Source organism: Polyodon spathula, chromosome 19, assembly GCF_017654505.1.
Source record: "Polyodon spathula isolate WHYD16114869_AA chromosome 19, ASM1765450v1, whole genome shotgun sequence".
In the NCBI taxonomy this organism is placed as follows: domain Eukaryota; kingdom Metazoa; phylum Chordata; class Actinopteri; order Acipenseriformes; family Polyodontidae; genus Polyodon; species Polyodon spathula.
In genome coordinates this window covers 4,141,028-4,162,808 of record NC_054552.1, presented here as the reverse complement: position 1 = coordinate 4,162,808, position 21,781 = coordinate 4,141,028, and the positions used below count along the sequence as shown (strand labels likewise).

The 21,781-nt window shown below is 36.7% G+C and overlaps 1 protein-coding gene across 4 annotated transcripts in view; it reads left to right on the top strand.

Annotated features, from left to right (window-relative positions):
* The window catches only part of LOC121295090 (protein arginine N-methyltransferase 3-like), a 43,552-nt gene that overhangs the window by 10,076 nt on the left and 11,695 nt on the right, over positions 1–21,781 (top strand). For all 4 annotated transcript variants that reach the window (XM_041219418.1, XM_041219416.1, XM_041219419.1 and 1 more), the window contains exons 10-13: positions 1,802–1,901; positions 11,468–11,546; positions 16,269–16,456; positions 18,511–18,597. In XM_041219418.1, the coding sequence (XP_041075352.1) occupies positions 1,802–1,901; positions 11,468–11,546; positions 16,269–16,456; positions 18,511–18,597 (454 nt within the window). The remainder of the gene's footprint in view (positions 1–1,801; positions 1,902–11,467; positions 11,547–16,268; positions 16,457–18,510; positions 18,598–21,781) is intronic.

The window sequence follows — 21,781 nt, the reverse complement described above, 5'->3', positions numbered from 1 at the left end:
AGAATGAGATAGCAAGAAGGGACCGAGATAAGGATCTCTCTGTAGAAATACATTGTGGTGGTGTGAGTAATTATTCTGTCCGCAGTAACATTAGCTGTCATGATAATGGACTATTCAGAAAGATTGATACTGTGTGCCTGGGAGAAGGGAGCAATCATTAAAACTTGGGCACTCACATTGTTTGTTGATTTGGATTCAGTGTTTGTGTTCGCCGGCGTCTGTGATCAGGACAGCTGTGATGTAGAAGTTTGCGACACACTTTTCGATTTCTATATTAGGAGATGCGAGTATACATACAGCCTTTAAATAGCATTTGAAAAATGAAACATCATCATTAAAATGCCAGAATTTTAATGATGATTTTAATTTGTTTGTGTAGATGTCATCAATAAATAGTTCAAGACAATATATAGTGTGTGTGTGTATATATAATATATATATATATATATATATATATATACTTTGAAAGCTGTGTTCTGCAGTTCAAAATTCTATTCTTTCCATTAGCTGCGTTGACTGTTATACCATTAGTTTGTGTGCTGTGTTTGAATCGAAATTAAACATGACTCCTATTAGTTTCCATGGTACATGCAAACTGGTCTCTCCTATGGTCCTGCCATCAGTTGAACATGAATATTTTGATTATGGTAAAGTCTGCAGATAGAGGTGTTACTGCTGACACTGATAGAGGTGTTACTGCTGTTCTTAGTACAGTAGAGGGTTATTTCATTTTAGTTTCCTTTTTGCATGCATTTGTTAATAATAAACTAAATGAAATAATGCTGTAGGATCAACAAAATACTGACATGTTTTGAAGTAATTTAATAAAGTGGATTCAATCAAAATATTAAAATCACTTCCAGCACAGAGACCAGAATAACCACCAAACTCATTTTAGTTTTCCAAGAATGTTTGTCTCTTCTCCTAGTGTCTGCTTTTAACTACCCTGCTTCAAGCCCCTAGCATGGCAGCAAGATAGTGCAAGTGCATTTCTACATTGGGGGCATTGATTCCATCTCTGCAAGCAGATTTTCCTGGGTTTTATTGCAGATGGCAATCTTTTCTCTTGTGGGAGAACTGCAAGTGAATGGCCAGTGCCGGTCCCTGTGGAACCATTATTTCTAATAGAGTAGGATTGCTCCCAATGGGCTGGCAGTCTACCTGAACAAGAATACTAATTAGAGGCCTGGTTTTAGTGCCTCCTCAGCACTAAATTGAACTCGCTAGCATTACACGTTTTAAGGAATATTTTGTTACCCTAAATTGTCATTTGGTCGCCTTTTTAGATAATGTCTAATAATTGATAAAGTAAGTCTGCACTTCATTAAAAACGCATTTAAAAAAACGCGACTCAACTTGGGACCAAGCATTACCTCTCACATAGTTATTCGGTTAAAGGAAACCATTTTTTTTTTTTTTTGTTTGGTCAATTCGATCTTCCTTTTCATGTTCATTGAAATTAAATCTTATGTGGGTCTTAGAAATTAAGGTATATAGATGAAGACAAAGTTTGTTTTTTGTTGGTGCTTAATTTCGAAGATTAATAGGTTTAATGCTGGTAAATCTGACCCACAGTGTTAAAGTATTTTTCATTTAAGAACCCAATCACCATTGACGAGGCGGAAGATAAGTAAAAAATATAAGCTATACAGCAGTAGAAACACTCATGGGGTATGGTTTTGCGTAGGGCTTGGGATGTAGATTACAATTTAAAGGACATGCTAATTATGTAAACCAATAAAACGTGAGGGTGCGGTGGCCAGACATCTCAAAAGATTGGTGTTTGTTTTCCCCTCGACAGATCAAATAATCTTGATGGCACAATTACATTAATCAAAGGAAGGATTGAAGAAGTGGACCTCCCAGTTGAAAAAGTGGACATCATAATTTCAGAGTGGATGGTAAGTCCAGTGTGAAATTGCCAGCGTTTGAGACGCTTTGTTACGGATACAATAAACATGACATCCGCTGGCCGCTGTGAAGGGTTTTGATGATAGCCTGTTACTTTCATCAAGGCTAGCTTGAATGATGTCTTTTGCATTGGGGTCCAAAGCTAGATTAGTTTAATATGTTGAAATTATTTTGTGGCTGTGCTTCAGACAGTGAGTGATGGGGAGAGTAATAGTTTGTGGCATTAAAAGTCAATGAGCATTTAATAAGTCTTAAATCCGTGTCACTTGTGATTTTTTTTTTAGGAGATGCAGGTTGTTTTCAGTTTTGCGAAGGTAGATGAGAGTTCTGTCTTCTTTTAAAGCTGCGGCAGATTTTTCAAGGGATTGGAAATTTCCATATTAAAATGCAATTACTGAACATTTAATTAGATATCTTTACGCAGCTCTAATGTTCAGGCTTGTTGAAGCAAGGAATTGTGATGCCTGAGATGAGACCTTTCAAATTCATAATTGGTGGAAGTAAAAGGCGCTAGTTTGTGGGTGAATCCCTTAGTGCAAAGTAGAGAGTTAATTGATTGCTCAGTCTTTTTTTGGATGTGTTTATTTTTTATTAGGTTTTGTGGTGTCCTGTGAAAAAACAGTCGGAAGAAAGCTGCGTACCTTTGATTCCTCTTCTGTTACAGATATTTTACAACATGGGCTAAAGCCCAAGCATGCAGTAATATACAGTCGGTACAGCTCTGATTTGGGAAGGGTGGTGGGACTGTTGTCCTTCTGGCCATTTCCCATCTTAGTTAAAATCATTTTCTGTTCAATGTTTCCAGGTCACTTACAGTACATGTATTCATAAGCTCAAAGAGTTAGGCTTCTAATTATTTACATACAATTTAAATAGGATGAATAAATTGTATTTTTGAAAAGTGACAATTGTCATTTATCCAGTGGATGTGTTTCAGCACAGTTTGTGCAACATGTACATTTTCAGGGTCTACTTTAATGATTTATTAATACTTGATCCAGTTTCTTCTATTTGGGTTGTGAATTTGGTTGCTTGAGTTAAGGTTCATGTCATTGAATTATGTTACAGTAAGGTTAGGGATAGGGTTAGTCAATTAAAACTATCCACTGTGAACCCCTAGCCGAGAGGGATCCTATTTCTTCCTCAGGTTGTTGGATGTCTTTTCACCATAAGACCTCTGCTCTCAAAAGAATCCGGAACTTCCCGTCCAGGTCTTTGTTCTAGCCTTGCCCTTAATTATTGAATTGACCCAATTTAACCCCTGGTCAGGGCCTTAAGCACTTGATGCTTTAATTACAGCTGTTAAACCTGGAATGTAATTACATTTCAGGACTGGAGTTGCCTAAATCTGTTTTAGATTCTTTGTCCATCTTGGTTAAAGTACCTTCTGAATTAAGTGCAGTGGTTTGATGGATTTGCGGGTTAGTAAATTCAAACTCATTATAGACTGACTTTTTTCTGTAATAGCCTCTCTCTTTTTGTTCAAAGAACTTGATGTGAAAACATTGAAAAATACCAGTGTACCCACTATTGACTGATGAGATGAACCAGATTGCAATCATTGTACTGTTGTTTAACTTCAAAAATATTGATTAATAGGTTCAATATGTGTTTGCTTTACCACTACTTGCACAATGGATTGAACAAAAAAAATACATGTTTCTTGTGGAAACTGATGGAATATGACGTGGAGATTTGAAAAATGACCTCAATCTACACGACAGTGAATAACACCAAAAAAGGATCATTTTAGAAATCTGCTTTTAACAATGTGTATACAGCAGTGTCTGAGGATAGGGTGGCTACTTGAATTCTCTGCTAGGATTTGTCATAGATGTTGTTTTATTCTATCTGATTTATATGGCAGTTACGACTCGCTCAAATTAATCCCCAAGGGAAAGTTACAAAGTTATTTTCAACACAAACCCTCTTTTATTAACTGTACCTGTGCAATGGCTTTCTGATACAGAACCAGTGGTTTTTTTTCCAGTCATTGATGTAAATAATTAAATTACGCAACACTACATGCCAATATACACGAATTAACACAAAACGTTCACCCTTTACCAAGACTGTAAACATGTCTGAGTGTTCTTAAATGTGGGACAGGCTAGGATTGGACCTAGGACCTGGGTTAGGTAAAGGAAGCTATTGCCACTTCAGTTAGTATTTTTCACTAAGTGAAACAAGTTATAGCCTTTTGTTGAAGTTCAGTGGCCACAAGCTCCCAGCTCTCTGCACACCTGAAAATGCTCAGATGGCAGGTTTGTCAAACTAATTAGCCTATGTACTGCAGTCTCATTCTGTTTCTTCTGCCCCTTCTAGGAGCAATGTGTGTTTGTGATGGCAGATTTGATTTAAATTAATGACTATTCTTTATTATCTCCTGTCACTGGATAGCCTGTCATCCAGGGGGGTTGCTGTATCATTAATTCTGTTTGTCTGGAAACATTGCTGATTTTGATTCATTCTGAAATCGACCGTGCACAGCAGTTCGGGTTTGGACATCTGTTTTGTTTCTTTGCAAACATGTGCAGGACAGAGGCAGGGGAACTGAATTAGGGATTATTTCCTGATTGAAGGTTTATTGACTCGTAAATACACATTAAAAAAGAATAAAATGCATATACATAATTTATATTATAACAGACTATTTTGGGTAATTTTCCTGTGAATTCTACTGTAGATTGCCTGATTGTTTAGCTACTTGCTCTTGTGAAATTTTTCATTAAAAAAAAGTAAGATCCCAGATACATTGCCTTCAGCGTGTTTCTACTTGCGGCATTGTAACTCATGCGTATAACATTGCTTTTTCTGAATTTCTGTTGTCTTGTAGAACATAATTACTTGCAGTGCCATTTTTTGCATTTTTTCTGTGCAAATAATTTACAATTTTAACTGGTGAGGGTGGCATTATTATTATTATTATTATACATTGGGTGCCATATTCAAACTCACTTTAAAAAAGTATATTTTTCTTCCTAACTCAATGGTGTCCTTTAAACACCTTTCATATCTCAACCACCTGAGAAACAAAATTCAACGGTTATAGAAATTTCTGGGGCAAAAAATCTATATGTATTTGACCCTTGACCTTTGTCCTAATAAGGCTTCCACAGACTTTTTGACTTCTGGGTGTCAAAGATTGAATGTTTTTAGATATTGGCTTCAACAGAGATACCCAGCAATTTGTGCTTCATGTTAAATCATTTTCATTTGCTTGTGTTGACCATTTTCCACAGATTGGTTTTCACAGGACAATGCCTCCAGTTTCCATTTGAAGCAGTTTTGCACAGCAACCCTTTTTTATCCATTTTGTGTCTAGCAGCTTCTGAGGCATTACCAAGGGGTCTTGTCGCAGAGAGCAATTCGTTTTCCTCACAGTGTTCTTAAATTAAAGCGTGGCACAAATGGTGTTTACAGAAAATCAACATTTTCCATTATGAGACTCATTACAGTGATATTTTGTTATATTGTCCAGATGCGACTGTCATGTCCAACATATTGCTTTCTGCTGAATGGCCAAAAACAACAGCATCTGTAGCAGCGTCTGATACAATTCTTTTGGTTTGTGACTGTTACTTGGGCTTGTTCACAAGCATAACCACGTAATCACATTTTCTCTCTTTCTCTTTCGCAATAATTATAAAAGTGCTTGATAAGTGCAGGCTTCTGTAGAAATAGATGCCAGGTGGTCATATTGGATAAGTCTATTAAAACAATCTGATTCAAGTTATTGGTAGATTTCTATTTACTGTGACAGTTTCTTATTGTCACCGCTCTTTGTTCTGTAGAATTATTCAGCTTTTATTAACAGATTCTTTGACATATATTCGACATTGGAGTTTCAATACATTTTATCTGTGTACCAAAGGTAAAAATAACAATATGTAATTTTACAAAAGAAACATAAGATATCTTCCCAAATGCTTTTAGGTATTGCCTCCAAAGTTGATACCCAGCTATATTCAATGATTTTTTTAAATAGTCTAATTCTGTATTTAGTTACAAGCAGTTATTCCACCTGCTCTGAATTCTGTTCATAGATCCTGCTTTTCTCTGTTGTGAAACATGGTTGTCGGCTTTTTCCTCGTGCTGTTCCAGGTTGCCTACTTTCTCCTGGTATTGACAGGTATGCTTTATTTATATTAGCAGAATGACACGCAATGCAGATATCTAATGATTCAGCACAGTGCTAGTTTCAAGTACTAAGTATTCACCACCATGGAGTCCCTTCTCCTTGTAAAAGGGGTGAGTGGGATTTGTCTTTCATTGAAGCTATCAGTGAGTTTAACGACCCTTTTGATTAAAAAGAATGCAGCTCAGATGCTGTATATCATCTACTTTTGTATAATACAGGATAGTGGTAGTAGAGAAAAAAGGGTCGCATTGTTAAAGTCGGTCCTGCTTGGTGTGAAAGTATTGCAGATCAGATGTAAATATTTAATATACGTTATTATAAAAAACAAGAAAAACCTGTAAAATATGTCTTAACATACTTACCAAACTGGAAATATTAAAATTGATGATATATTATCATTAATAGCATTTAATAATGAATATAGTTGTATGTAATAACTGTTGGTACCGTACAATACTGTAAACCAAAGCAAATCAGATGGTTTCTTCCTGGTGTCTAATCATACCAATAGTAGGCTGACAAAGACCTCTCCCCATTCTCCACCTTTAACCCTGCCCTAGACTCATAGGTTGGGTCTATGATCATCCTAATTCAGCAATTGGGCGATTTGTCTCATTGAAACCAACAGACTACAGGCTAGATATCTTGTCATTGGGCATTTTATTATTCCACTGTTTAGCCTGTTCATCATAATATAATATACTTTTTATACCAAGTGTTTTGTGACCAAATGTACTCTCTCTATGAAAGATTTTCGGTCCTCTTTGTTTTTTTATGGTCCGCAAGAGCTACACTGCATTCAGTTTATTCAAATAGCCAAAAGGTGTGTTAGATTTTAGTGAAATTCAAATTGAATTATACCTATTGGCTCCCTGTTGTTGTCATTTTCTCCAGCATCTCAGTAATGCATTTATTTAGGGTCACAGCATGAGACCTAATATTTTCCACACTATCTTTTCTTTTTTTGTTTTTGTACACGTGCACGAAACTGCTTTATGTAATTATTCCCCGTGTGCTTTTCACATTAACCTCCTAGTCGTACAATCAATGAATCTGAGCAGTGTGAAGGCCAGGCTATCCAAGCATCCCAAAAAATAATCACTTTTTCATAGTTGTTGGGTGGATAGCCAGTCTCCCTTTCAAAATGCTGCTCAAGAAACCTATCCACAGGGGCCTTTGATACAATTGGGGCTTTCTTGGTAACAGTTATAAATGCACTGCTTCAGTGATACACCTCTGAGGTTAGACATTTGTATGCAAACTATTGTTATTATATTTTGTGTTTATTTTTGTGCTGGTTGTGTCTGACTGTTACATTCTACATGTTGAACATAATAACGGCCTTGATTTTACACCAGTATTCTATACTTCCAGCCTCCTATAGACGTCTCCGATTGCATTTGGCTATAATCTGATAAACTATTGCATACACACGTGATTATGAGCACCCTCTATGTGCCTGCACTGGTTGTTACTATTTTATTTATTTAGTTAAGAACAATAAAACATTCATTGTTACTTAGTTTTACTTCATGTATTCAGATCAGTAGCTGCACCCAAGATGGAGCTTTTGTATTATTATTGATTAATTGGAGTTCATTTTACAACTCCTGCCTAACTCGAGTTGAGAAACGGTTAGAAGCAATGCTGGCAGGTGTAAAAAGATTTCCAAGATGGTCAATTTATCAGGAAATATTCAAGATTTAAAGTGGTACCAAAAAGTGAGCAAAAAACAGATTAGAGGGTAACTTGATTTGATGACTTCTTTTGCCTAGGCAGCTGTCCAAGATACGGCATACAGAAATACTTGAAAGGCATGAAGTACACCTCTTGAATGAGAAACCTTCTTTATTTCCATTTTTGGACCATTTGTTTTCTTGTCGACTGCTTTTATCTCGGTCACGCCTGTTTTTTGTATCTCTTGGGCTTGGCATATAATACTGTATCTTTTTTTCAAAAGCAGTCTGAGCTGTAGCAGCGGCAGTTTCCAGTAACTTTCCATCAGGGCTGTGCTTTATCGGTAACCTGCTAGTGGCTTTGGCATTAATATTCTGCTCACAGGATTGTGCAGTACAGCTCCCTTTCCGGTAATTAATTGTGAAGGTGCTAATGCTGGGAAATGTGAGCAGTGCAGAGGCAGTGGCTCCTGGTGCATCATGGGAGACCATGTCAGGTATAATTCTCCTTCCACAAGGCACCCCTACAGGTGAGGCAGCAGCCTGTGAAATTGCATTCTGAATTACACTGCAGATGAGCAGGTCACACAAGCCGCACAGAGACGATATTTCTGATATTGGTTATAAATGGTATGTTTCAGGACCAAGGACAGCAGTAAACTACTCCAGTGCAGAGGAGATATAGGAGACAAGGGTTTGAGAGGAGGTGAGAGCTAGTGTAAAAGTTCAAACGAAGGACATTGACCATTGGGAAAGCCTAGCTAGGACTGTCATTTTTCTTTTAGTCTTCATTTGCATCTCAAAGGGATTGTTCACAGTAATTATCAAATGAACTGCCTGTATTTCTAATTAACTGTTCATTTTCTTAGTCTAGTAAACACAACCATTGCATTTTTTTGGGATTGATTCCACTGCCAGTTCTAATGTTTAATCCGTATACAATCATCATCCTAGGAATGCGGCAATGTTTCAGTGAGTGGTTCACACCATAGCAGCCAACCAATGAATAGTTTCTGTTCTTGTGGGAATTGCGTAAGGATGTGTGTGTGTGTCTGTTGATTAACACATGCTTAGAATATGTGCTAACAAACGTGCCAGAAAAAAAAAACAAAAAAAAAAACTGAAGTGAACATAACAATTACACCTCCACTACAATAGATGGGCCACTTTTGGAACCCACTATATAGCCTCTAACCCTATAGATACAAGCAAGAACATCTCAGTATTGTAAACATTATGAATGGGGGAGTTACTGCTTGTGTGGTAGACTTTTGTTTCATGAAAAAGGGCATTTGTACCTTAATATGTTCCTTCAAGGCCAAAGTGTGATTTATGTCATTATTTAGAGTAGAAAATTGTGATTTTCTACATTATAGGTCCGGTAATTAGACGTTTCTAATGAGGCTTCTTCCACAGGTTTTAAAATAAGGATTATTAAATTGAAGATTTATTTGCCAATGACCCTGGCACCAGGGGGGTTGTTAAAAATAATGCACACTATTAATAGAAATTTGGTATTGTGTGTGTTTATTATTGTACTGATAACATTCCTTTTATTGTACAGCGCAACTGTCATAATTCCTTTATACAGTGGTTAACACATTTTTAACTGCAAGCATTGTTCTTCTAAATCAGGCGATGATACTTGCAGCCTTAGCAAAGTGTCTGAGGAAGATCTTTTTATGAACTGATTGTATTTTGATAATTGTTTTGAAGGAAACTGTCGACACAGAATACATGTTTTAATGGTTGTGTTCTGTTACCCAGAGCTTGCTGCACCGGCTGCTCTTGGCTGCTGTCTTTCTGACCTCACACACAGCTTTTAGAGAAACTCTTTCTCCAAACCTTGCAGCGCACGTTTTCAACGTCCTATATTTGCATTTGTCTGGATTATCAACCTATCCAGACTCAGTTTGATGTAATTGATTAACATTCACTTTATTGTAACATTATACATCACTTATCACATATTTAGTACATTGTGTTTGTTTTAAATAATTGATTTATTTAATATAGCTTTGACAAGGCTGTGCTATAAAAAACACTACCAATGTTTAGCATACGTATTTATAAAAATAGTTTAGTTTAAACAAATTATTTACAGTATTCATATTTTCTTAGGTAAGTGAAGAAATGTTTTTTTGCGTACAAACTGCACATAGTCATTAGTAACAGCATTGGAATCTTCCTTGTGCGATGTCGTCACGTGTAGCCATAAATCCAATAACACATTTTAGTATTAAAATGCCTTTTTAATGGTGTTGCTATACATATTTTATTATCCGGTGTAAAAATTCAAACCACTTTCTCTGATCTTAAATAATAACCTGTATTGGTACATGACTGTCTTTTTTCTTTTCCTAATTCTGTTTACTATCAGCTGAACAAAGTATTTATTTATTTATTTATTTAATTTTATACATTAAAACCTAAGCACCATGTCATTTTGAGCAAGTAATAATCTATATACTGTTGTAGTATAACACAGATTGTACAGCGTTAGGGTTCTTTTAACAATTCTGATTGTCTTTATAAAAAATGAGTACCAAGTCATTTGGCGTAGTAAAATTCAAGATACTGAATGTTTAAATAATTCTGTGAAAGGAAGTGTGATTGTTTTATTTTTGTGAATTACAAATTGTGTAACCGTGATATTAAGGTTACCAAAGTAGTTTTTTTTTAACGGTTATCGTATCATGCAAATTTTATACTGTCCCATCCCTAGTGGGTATCTTGTTATATTTGCCCGTGTGAAACAATGTTCACCTGGGGGTCCTGAGTAGTGTAACAGAGGCTGGATGTAGGCATTAGTGGGGGAATCGTTACACGGTCAGCAGAAATTGTGCTTGTGAAGTTTCTAGGGAGTTTGAGGACACAGAATCAATTCTATAGCCCATGAACATTTACTACCATAGTAAAAATAAAAAAATATCCAGTGCTGTTGATTTTTATTGCATATCTTTTGTGACTGTGTTACTACAGTTGTGTGTGTACTGTATATATAGATACAACCTTAAACACTGCTTCTTGTTCTAAGCTGTGTTGTTGCGAAGTAAATTATTAATTTATCTAAGGCTTGTCTTTTGATATAGTGAAGCGGGGGGTTCTCTTCATTTTCTTCCAGTATCAGAAATCTTACCAGGGTAATCTTGCCAGAACTTTCATTGTTCACACTAACCAAACTGTCTATCCTTTTAATGGCAGTTACTGCTGGAGCTCTGTAACAACTGAAAACAATGCCAGAGGTTGATTGATGGCCCAGCTGAAGATGAGAATGATCGTTCATCTGGAAGCCGTTCATATCTTTTACTGTTGAGCCTTTAAACATTCCCTTTGAGATTGCTATTTATTGGCTAGTTCAGCATGCTTGATTGTTTAATGTAGGGCCTCTGGGGCAGGGCCTGTCTGAGTATTTGCGAGACTGTACTTTAGAACACAAGGATTAGGTTGTGTTAATCTTTGTTCGTTTTTAAAGAGAGTTTATTATATTGTAGTGGGTTAACCAATGGGACTTGTACCATGTTAACCGAACATAAAATTAAAATCCCAGTTTTTAGTTAGACTTTTGGGGAACTTGGAAGAATTCTCTTTGATTATCAATTATTTAGCCATTGTTCAAATGGGTAACATTGATCTCTTTTCACCGGGTCTGCACCAAACCAGTTCTTCAGTTGTTCTGCTCGGAATACATACAAATGAATGGTACACTTGCTCATTTTTCTATCTTTCTTTCACACAGGGTTACTTTCTTCTCTTCGAATCCATGCTGGACTCTGTTCTGTATGCGAGGGACAAGTACTTGGCAGATGGTGGATCAGGTGTGTATTAATAATGAAATATGTCACATTTGTACTATTCAATTCGTTTTAAAATCTTAAGCAGCACTATTCTTGACTGATCTGTGATATTCCACCACAGATAAAGTATGACCCCATTTCAAGATATATTCGTTTAGTCTATTACAATGCATTAACACCAAAGCCTAACTCAGGTGCTGTTGCAGTGTGATTTAAATTAATAAAACATTGAGCCACTGCTACCTTATGTTTATAACAGATATTTTCCTTTTAAATTCTTACATTTTATGTTTTGTATTTTGCTTATTAACTTGATACTAAAGTGTATTTTTTTCTTTTTTCATTTTTTTTATAAATTATTTAAAAAAATAAATAAAAAAAATGTAAAAATCTTCTAGTGTTATGTATTCATATCTCGTTCCCACACAAATAGTGCTCAGTGTCTGTCATTGACCCAGCTTAATGATTTATAACAAACCATGGCCTGGCAGTAAAGTTGTTCTGAGACGCTAGTTTTTAATAGGCTCTTAGGGACGGTGACATGAAAAGGTCACCTGGACTCCAACATGAGGCCTTGCCTACAGTGAGCTGTGCTTGACTGAGAGACTTTTTTTTTTTTGCTAATACTTCAGATAGGGCAGAACATGATGGCCAAAACTAAACAGGACACACAACATTCAAATGCATACTGATGGTAAAAAATGATATATGGTTGCACATAATGGTAGAGGTCCTGGCTTAAACACAATGGGTATTCACTGATAAGATCATAAGGCTGTAAGTATATGGTTAGTGCATTAAAAATGACAGCAGTATCATTTAACAGAAAAAAACAAAACATGTTTATTGAACCTATTGATGTGAATCTGTACTTTCCTGCATGGGGAATATTCAGCCCGATTCCTGGTTATCATATCTGTTCCATAGCAGTAGGAACCCCAGGTTTTGGATGCTGAAGGCGTCGATGGTAGAACATATTTCAAGCTCTGTATGGAGAGACAACTCTAAATTAGGAACACTGGCCCAGTGCCAGTGCCCTCCCTGGAGATTATCGTCCCACTGAAGCATCATGGGTACTAAATCGACACGTGTGCCATGCTATGCAGCACTGAAGAACCTAAAGTTGTTAATGATAGCAATTTGGAACGTGACAGCGAGTGGTTGTTGTCCAGCCAGCAGGAACATTCCTTACCACAACTGATCTGTCTTGGAAATACACCTAGGCTGACAATTGGACGAAAGAAGAAAAGCCTAATCTAATTCCATTTTGATATCTGCTGGAGTTTTTAGACAGAGAAGATTGTATCCAATTTTCTACCCTATAGAATTCTACAGTAGTACTCATAAGCTGTTAGTGTTGTTTTTGTTAAAACAAATGTTTTTAGTTTACATTTTGAAACGGTTTTCGCATTCCTCATAACATTTAACCTCCCTTTATCCTTAAGTGTCTTAGAGTTTGTGAGGCATTACTGAGAGTTGAAGGATTTTCCCTCTTTGGGCTGTGACCACGTGAGCTTCTTGAAATGACTAACGGGTTCTGGGCAGTGAATCGAGAAGGACACAGATGTCAAAGCCATGAATCTTTGTGAAGAGCATCGCACTGGGCCTTCCTGCACTGCCCAATCAGCACTTTTATAATTTTGCCTGTGCTGGGAAATAATTATTCATTTACTACGCTAATCTGAGAAAAATGAAGTGACAAATATGTCATGTAGAGAGGGTGAAAGGCTGCCTGCTGTTAAAGCAGGTGCTTGGCACTGGGAGGAAGGAACCGAGCCTTGACCGATTGCATTGGCTATCGTACTGCTTGCATATCGCAGGCATTCATTCATACTTAGTTATAGTTGTTAATTATGTTTCCATTGATCCCTTCAGAAATGTAACTTGGTTATCTGAACACTTTCCTAGTAAATACATTTTTTTTTTCTGCAATAAGAGGTCCACTGTGGTGGGATGCATGGACTTTGTCATAAATAAGGTGAAACATTGTTGTCAATGTAAGCTTCTGTACTTTGCCCAAAGAGTGTGCGTCAGGTCTGCTCTTAAAGAACAGTTTGTGTTGCTTGCCCATTTGTTTATTGGCCTACCCAGTAAACCACTGCATTATTATGTTGTGGTTTTCTAATACAGACTACAGTACCACTGGATGAGGACTGCATTGAGACCACAGGATGCATTTCGGATGTGATCTAAGACTAATGTGAGCCTAGTCCTATTGCATTAACCCAATGCACCAACGAGATCTTGATTCTAGTTTACCCTGCACAGAGAGCTGGCTCAGCTGTATTTTTGCAGTATGTGATTCCACTTGTCATACTTTGTCGTTGGGAGGGGTAGTGTTCATCCATTCGGTTAGTGTCTTTGTGAATAACATTAATGATTGGTATTGTTACACTGTCAAAGACACAAGGGTTACCTGCAGTACATAAAAAACTCTTACTACATGGGCTGAATTTTATGGTGAAATAACTTATGATGCAGAAGTTTTTCGTGTGCTAAATCCTTAGTTATTAGTTTGAATAAATCAATCTCGGTTTCTGTTACCTTTCAATGTAGGTTGAGAATTGACATGGGTAGGTTCTTGTGAAAGGCGGTATTTAAAAAATAAAGATATTAGTAGTAGTAGTCCTTAGAGGAGTATGTGTTGTGCTTTGCATGAACATTACATTCTACAGTGGGCCCTGTCAGTACTATAGTACATTTCTCTATAGTCATCTGAAGTGTTGTAATAATAGTAGTGCTAAAAATGGTGTAAATCAACTTGTGTCAGGGTTTAGTTTTTAAGTTTTTTTTTTTATGCTTGAAGCAAAGATTTTATAAAAGTGACGTCACTCAGGAAAATCGTAATGGTTGGCAGTTATTTTGAGCTCTCTGCGTAATGGATTTCGAAAGATGCATTCAAATGCAAAAGGCATGTTAATATGATGTAGTGCACCAAATTATAATGGTAGGTGGATTTGTTCAGTGCTACCAAAGACAAGTCTTTGTAAGGCAAACTTGATCTGGAATCCTAAGGACACATACACCTTTTCAAGGACCTGAATGGTACCATTGTGATCCTCTCTGCGTTTTCTGTATAGTTAGCATTCTGTGCTTCTAAGTCTTGGGTTACTGCAGATAAAAAATGTGTCCATCCCTGTCAGGAGGTGGAAATGTGTCCTATGCTGAAATTAATGTTGCAACTGTTGTTCTCACTGTCGCATTTAGAATGCACGCCCTGTTGGTAGTTCTTGGCATGTTTGATAAATGCTTTACGGGTGTTGTTTCGATGAAGATTTAAGAATATGCCAGATAGGGTTACCTTCTATCTGTACCAATAGACCCACATAATTAATTACAGGGGCTTACAGCTGTAAGAAGGGGGAAAAAAATACTGTTTGGCACCAGAAATAAGAAGACACCTGTTATGTAGCAAAATGGGATAACCACAGCCTTTTTTGTCTGTCAAGGGTGGCTGTGTCCAAAAAAATAAAAACATTAATAAAGTCAAATTGAATATCTAATGAGAGAACTGGATTTGAACCAGCAGCCTAAAGGAGTGGAGCCAGTCACTCTTGCCATTTCCACACGGGCTGGCTAGCTAAACTAGTGTGTTTTTGCTGATCCTGCATCAGACCTTGGTCAGACAGCAGCCCATTGGGACCATCGCATGTATTGTACTGTTAGGTGATACGTATCATATTCTGCCTTTAGTGCATTGAACGCCTCTGTTTACCAATGAATACAAACATGATGCAAACACATTGCCGAAGCCTTTTACTTCTGGAGTCTTCAAGTGCAATGCATTTGGTAGACTTCACTGGGCAACTTACCCATTACTAGGCACAACACAACTAGACGTCTTTAAAGCAGTGTCTAGGAAAGTGAGACCAGGAATTAGATATGCAGATATAAAGTGATCCTGCACCCCAGGTGTGATCCCTCCAGGACAGGGCTGAGGCAGGCTCGTGGGACAATGTGAGGAAGCCCTTGATGCCACTGCTTGTGTATCTCTACTCTCTGGACAGATTCGAGGATTAGTCTCTTGTGCTGTCAAACCTTTAAAGAAAATAATACAAATGGTGATTGGAAGGTGCATCAAGTAGACGAGAGTGTGCTGAATAATGGGCGCATGCATGGATGGAGTGTTGAAAAGGAAATGGATCTTTCTTTTCTTTAGTCAAGGCCTAGGTTGTGTACGGGCTGAAAGGTTCATGAATGTTTTCATGTTAATGAATCTCTGTACACCACTAGCAGTAAATTATAAGGAAGGTCATCAAACAGTTTGAAGATGATCTGATGAGAACAAAATGAATGGCGTGCACATCGACTGGAAACGCACCAAAATGGATGTTGGAAAAGCGGGTGTTTTGAAAAGAGTGACTTTGTCATTAGGAGAACCAATTAACTAGTAATGTGGTCAACTGGTCTTGAAGGACAAGTAAAGAACAAAAAAAAAGATGTATCTGAATAACAGTCTTCCAGTAACCCTGAATACTGAAATGTCGCAAAACGTCTATGATATACCAAATGGAGAAATTTAAATAACAGCAGTTGTTGGTTTATATGTAGTAAAATATCAAATTCTGTTTTTGTTGCATGCCCTTGCAGCAACCCCAGCTTTATCTTGTAGTCAAGCATGACGTTTGACAAGGAGCAAGCCTGAATTGTTTTTTTTTTGGCGAAAGATTTAAGGCTGAAAAAGTCCATGGATATGGAAATGGAAATACACGAAGCTCCTAACTTTTACTCTTACCATTGCAGTGTATCCTGATCTGTGTAACATCAGCCTGGCAGCTGTGGGTGATACACCGAAGCATGATTGCCGGGTAGCATTCTGGGACGATGTGTATGGTTTCCAGATGTCCTGCATGAAGAAAGTAGTGGTTCCTGAGGCTATTGTAGAGGTGTTGAAACCTGAGAGACTAATCTCAGAGCCCTGTGTAATCCAGGTACTGTACACCAAAGCAAAGATAACTTTTTAGTACTGGCAGTAAATGTGTGTTTTATTAATCTGTTTTTATATTACTGCTGAGTTTTCTGGTAATACTTCAGCTGAAGTATACACCTGAAGTATATGTTTTCCAAGTCTCTCAGTAGAGATGTTGTTAAGCCATAAACCCCAAATTGACACAAATTTGTTTTCGGTAACCTTCACTCTCACCGTTGCCGTAGGTTAATGTGAAATATGTTTTGTGTGCGTGAATATGTTCCAGCACCTCAAGACACTAAGCAATTCAAAAAAATCAACATTGATTTATTAAGACCGCGGAAAAATAAAAAAATCTACCATCTATGCATTACAATGCCTATCTCATATAGTGCCTTTCATTCAAAGTATTACACAGCATGGTTCAAATTCTGATTCTTCCAGAAACTGATGCTTTAATCTCTATCTTAGTATCCCATTTTATTATCACAGTCTTATCCAGGTGCAGTCTAATTAGGCAGAGAGCACAACACCAGTGTCAATATGTCTGGAAACCATGCAGTAATAATTGCCGTTGTATTCTGGACAGGGTAGGAATCCAGGGTAGCTCCGAAGAGATGCCAAAAAACATTTTCTTGGACTGTCCATAACAATTTCAATTTGTGTTGTGCTTTTTCGTGATACACTACGAATTGTGGACAAACTAATATTGCAAGTGCTGAACAGGAAATGTATTGGGATATGTGCTGATGATAAGAAAACTCTACACCTAGTTTGTCTTTAGGGAGATGAAGTTCAATCAAAACCAGGAGTGAAAGGTAACCACGAACAGAATAAAACAGCCCTTAACCATTCAGCTCTACCTGTTAAGAAATGTACGTGGCCTTACCCTTCTCAGACACAAATGACTAATGATTAATCTGTCTGGTTTTAAGTTGAGAAATACAGTGTTAAACCATTCAATTCCAAAAACATGGTGAGAAACTCCAACATATCTCCTACATCCCAAACATAACAGTTTGGGATTCAAATTGCTTGTTGTCATCTCTCCTCCCTGTGATAAGTGGGGTATTTGTTTATTTCAGTGTTCAGTCAAACTAAAGGAATCCATTTCCTTCAAGTCAAGTCTAATGCTACCATTTTCTCATGGGTGGCACTTTATTTAATCTGCATTCATCTCCGGTTTGGGATATATCCTGGGATAACCCGAAATAACACAAGCAACATATATAAATTCTGAAATACATTCAGTCTTAAACCTTCAAATGAATCCAGTGCAATACTATAAAGTTAATGCAATACCACATTCCCAAATTATCGGTCACAATTTTTCTAGCGTTTTATTGTAAACGAGTATTTTATGACTTTGTCATTAAATATTCGTGGATTTCACCTTTTCTTTTTTTTCCCACACATATGATCCGTAACTGCATGTTCCCATAAATAAATAGCACTCATTCATGATAAATGACTTAAACACTGGAAATAATGAGATTTGAATTTTTAATCAATAACTTGTTACTGTGAAAAATGGACAGCTTTGTTAAATTACAAGGCTATTCATACATCACAGAATAGAATTCAGCAATATTGCATTTATATTGTGAAGCCTGCAGTAAATTAGAAGTGTTTTATATATAACTGAAAGTCCAGCTTAACTTTGTGGAGTACTGATTTTTATTCTATTGGCACTGTTATCTAGATAGCTTTGTAATTTGTTAGATTAAAAAAGGAGACTTGTATTTAGCTTGGTTTATTCACAGTATTGCTCAACGTGCCAAACAAGTTGCCAGTTTTTCAATAATTGGGTTAGTTCGATTTTTAGTGCTACAAAATAAGTTTAGTAGCAAGATTTTGGCAAGACGTATTATACAGTCTAAGGACATTGATAAAGACTTGCGCTGTCAAATTGTACAGGTGTTCAGCATCCATGTAACTTACAATGTAGCCAGAAATGTGCATAATAGTATTTCACTCCACGTCATTGAAAATGAAATGGCTATTTTATTTTATTTATTTTTTTGTTCACATTGTTTAGACTCATGCATTTTTTTTTTTTTTTCTCCTCTCACACAGAATTTTAATTGTAATGCAGCACTGATTTCTGAGCTGGAGTTTTCTGCGGATTTCTGTTTAAAGATAACTGACAGTACTCTGTGCACGGTAAGTTGGTTTAGGTTACAACTGTATCTCTTTGACTGCAAAGGCTAATCATGATTGGCACACTAGAAGATTAATTACAGGAGTGCAGATAAATTGAAAAGTAGATTACCTCGGATGGTCCACTTCAAAGTTCACAAGTATTGGAACAACTGCCTGATAGTAGATTTTGCATGCCGCTGGGTGGTGAAAGCAGCAGACTGAGCTGGTTTCATTTTCATGCAGTTACACTCTGCAGCTCCTGCATTCATTGCCATAAACCGATTTAAAATGAATGCCTTTTATAGTTGGTAATGCTCTAAAAAAGTGATTGTTTATACTTGTAATAAAAAACGCATTAGAAATACAGTTATAAAATAACTGCAGTAAAATAATTTTCTTAGACAGTACATCAGGAACTAAGCAGCTGATGACTAATGCGTGGTTAAAAGGAAAACTGTATGAAAAACAGGTTCTTCAGCCTCAACGCAGCAGACTTATAAAGGGGCTCGGAAAAAGATCAGACTCGGCTCAGTCTTAGGGGTGTCCCTTTATCATTTTGTGTGACTTATTTCTAATCGTGACACAAACTGTTTAATACACAGGTAGTGGGTTGTCTTTTTACAAATGATGCAACCTGTAAAGAGTTAAATAGGTGAATGAAGAACAATAATTTACTGATTTGTTATGAGGCTAATAAAATTATTATAATTCAACCCATGCATGTACAAATAGCATATAGCAGTGGTCTTCAACCTGTATATATATATTTTTTTTTTTAACTGTACCCCTTCTGTCTGAAGGTTTCAGCTCAAGTACCCCTTTACAATTTTCGCTCAGGTGAATGGTACCACAGTTAAAAGGCAGAATAATCAGATTAACACATTTTTGTTGTCCTGTTTTATTTAATGTATAATTTGTCACAACCGTTTGAAACTACAATATACTAACCTTTTGAGCTGCCAAACAAAAATGAAATATTTATGCACAGTGGTTCAGAGATAATATACAGTACAGTTTTATGTTTTTTAAATCATAGCCCCCACGTCTTTTTAAAGCCACAATTTCATGCGTTGATCAATACAAAGTTCTTGTCTAGCTTGCCCTTGAGGTTGTTACACTAACGTACTTTAATTGGATTAGACCTATTCTTAGCCACTTCCTGTTTTTAACAGGATAACCGTGTACAACACTGTGCTTTTGATTTTGTCTTTGTAATTCTATAAAGCCTCATTTCAGTTGTACTGTTTTTTTTTTGTTTTGTTTTTTTTTACCGGAGGATGTATGATATATGAAAGTCAGTCAGAAAACGCAATTCTCTTGCTTGCCTGTTTGTGCCTGAAAGATTTTGTTGATGAATGCAGGTAAAGAAAATGAATAGAATTCTATCAGGTATTTAGCAGTACATCATGGGGGTTATTGACGTTCAATGAGTGAAATCGCTACCACTGCTGTGATTGACTGCGTGCTTTTAGTTTGTGGCTGACAGTCCATTCATCATATCGGTCTGCCTAACCTTGCATTAAATGAACAGTCAACCCTTCGTTTTTATTCTCCTAGATATGAAACTAGTGCCTAAATAGTAAACGTCGTATTTTCTTCAAATCTAGAGCTTATAAAGGTCACCTTCGAGTTGAACGTCTTCCCTTTGTCTGCTTTCACTTGACCAACACATGGTCAGGTGATTTTAATCGAATAGTCGGATGTTTGATTTACACTGCGCTTTTTAAAGTTTTATATTTGCATTGATGTTCATGTTCTTTCATTAAGCCTTCATTATCTACAAAGGAGGTTATCCTCTTTATTTCTAGCTCAGGGATGGTCATCATGGTCAAGGTCACTGGATGTCAGACCTCGGCAAAGCTGGCTCCACAGTGAATCAGTGAACAATTTATAATTTAATAATTATTGCACTGGAACTGTGGTGAAATTGAAAATCTTCAAAATTCCTTCAAATAATGTAAGTATTTATTTGGAGTGTAAAAAAAACATATAAAGTTGCAGGTAAAAATAGAGATTAAAGAATAATATTCATCACAATACTGTAGTAGGAATTTTGCGGAGTACCTAATTAATCATATGAGATCACTTAAAAATTCTTACTAGAGGTGTAACATAGCAAAGTTTGAGATACATTTGTGAATGTTTCATACATAGTATTAAAAAAATTAAACTCAGTAAAATCCCTATATAAGTGGTTACTTTCCATTTTTCTAAAAAGCCTCTAACCCTCCTGCAAGGCTGGAGAGCATTCAGGCTCCACGCTTGGATGAACTCCATCAAAAGCACATTATCCGCTTCCTTCCACGGCCAGCTGCATAATTGTATCTGGCTCCGCCACACGCTGCTTGAACATGATACCAGTAAAGGAAAAATGATAAATGACTCCCTGTTGATGTTGGTGGTGATAATAATTATTAAATGTTTTTCTTCCCTCGGAAGTGTCCTCATCTGTTTTTATTATTTTTATTTCCTTTGTAAATCTCTGGAATTTGTGTTCATTATTTATCCAAGATAGTCTATAAAAAAAGACAGTGTCAAGGCTAAAATGCTAATATCATTAAAAAACACCCCTTTCTCCTGGATTGCGTTTTGGTTTTAAACATGATAGCAGGGATTTGGGTTGCTGGACAGCTGTACTTTTAATCAGAGCGGCATCCTGTTCTCTCTTGTCAGGAGCTGCCCATTATAGTATCTGCATTTCTAATTATGTAGCAGCTAAGTGTATTCTGGTTTTGAGGTTTACATAGTATCATGGTAACGCAATAATAAGATTGTCCGCATTAGTAATGCAGTGTTTGATAAATGTGGAAGGCTAGTAATGTTTTCACAGACACCATTAAAGACACCGTCTCATTCACAAAACACAGTAGGAGGCTGTGGAAGTAGACAAGGTCCATCTTTTACATAATGATAAAAAGGGTACTGGTTGGAAAAAAAAAAAACAAAACAAAAAAACATGTCTGTTAATGGTACAGTATTTGAGTACTAGTGGTGATAATGTATAATGGAAATATTTGCCTCATGGAGAAGGAAATTAAATGTGCTTCTGTATATTGTAGTGTCTGTGATCTCTCTCTCTCTCTCTCTCTCTCTCTCTCTCTCTCTCTCTCTCTCTCTCATATAAGTGTGTGTATAATCTCATTTTAAATAATAAAAAATAAGACCTTCCCTGGTATTTTGAAATATTTTAAAAACGCAAACAAAA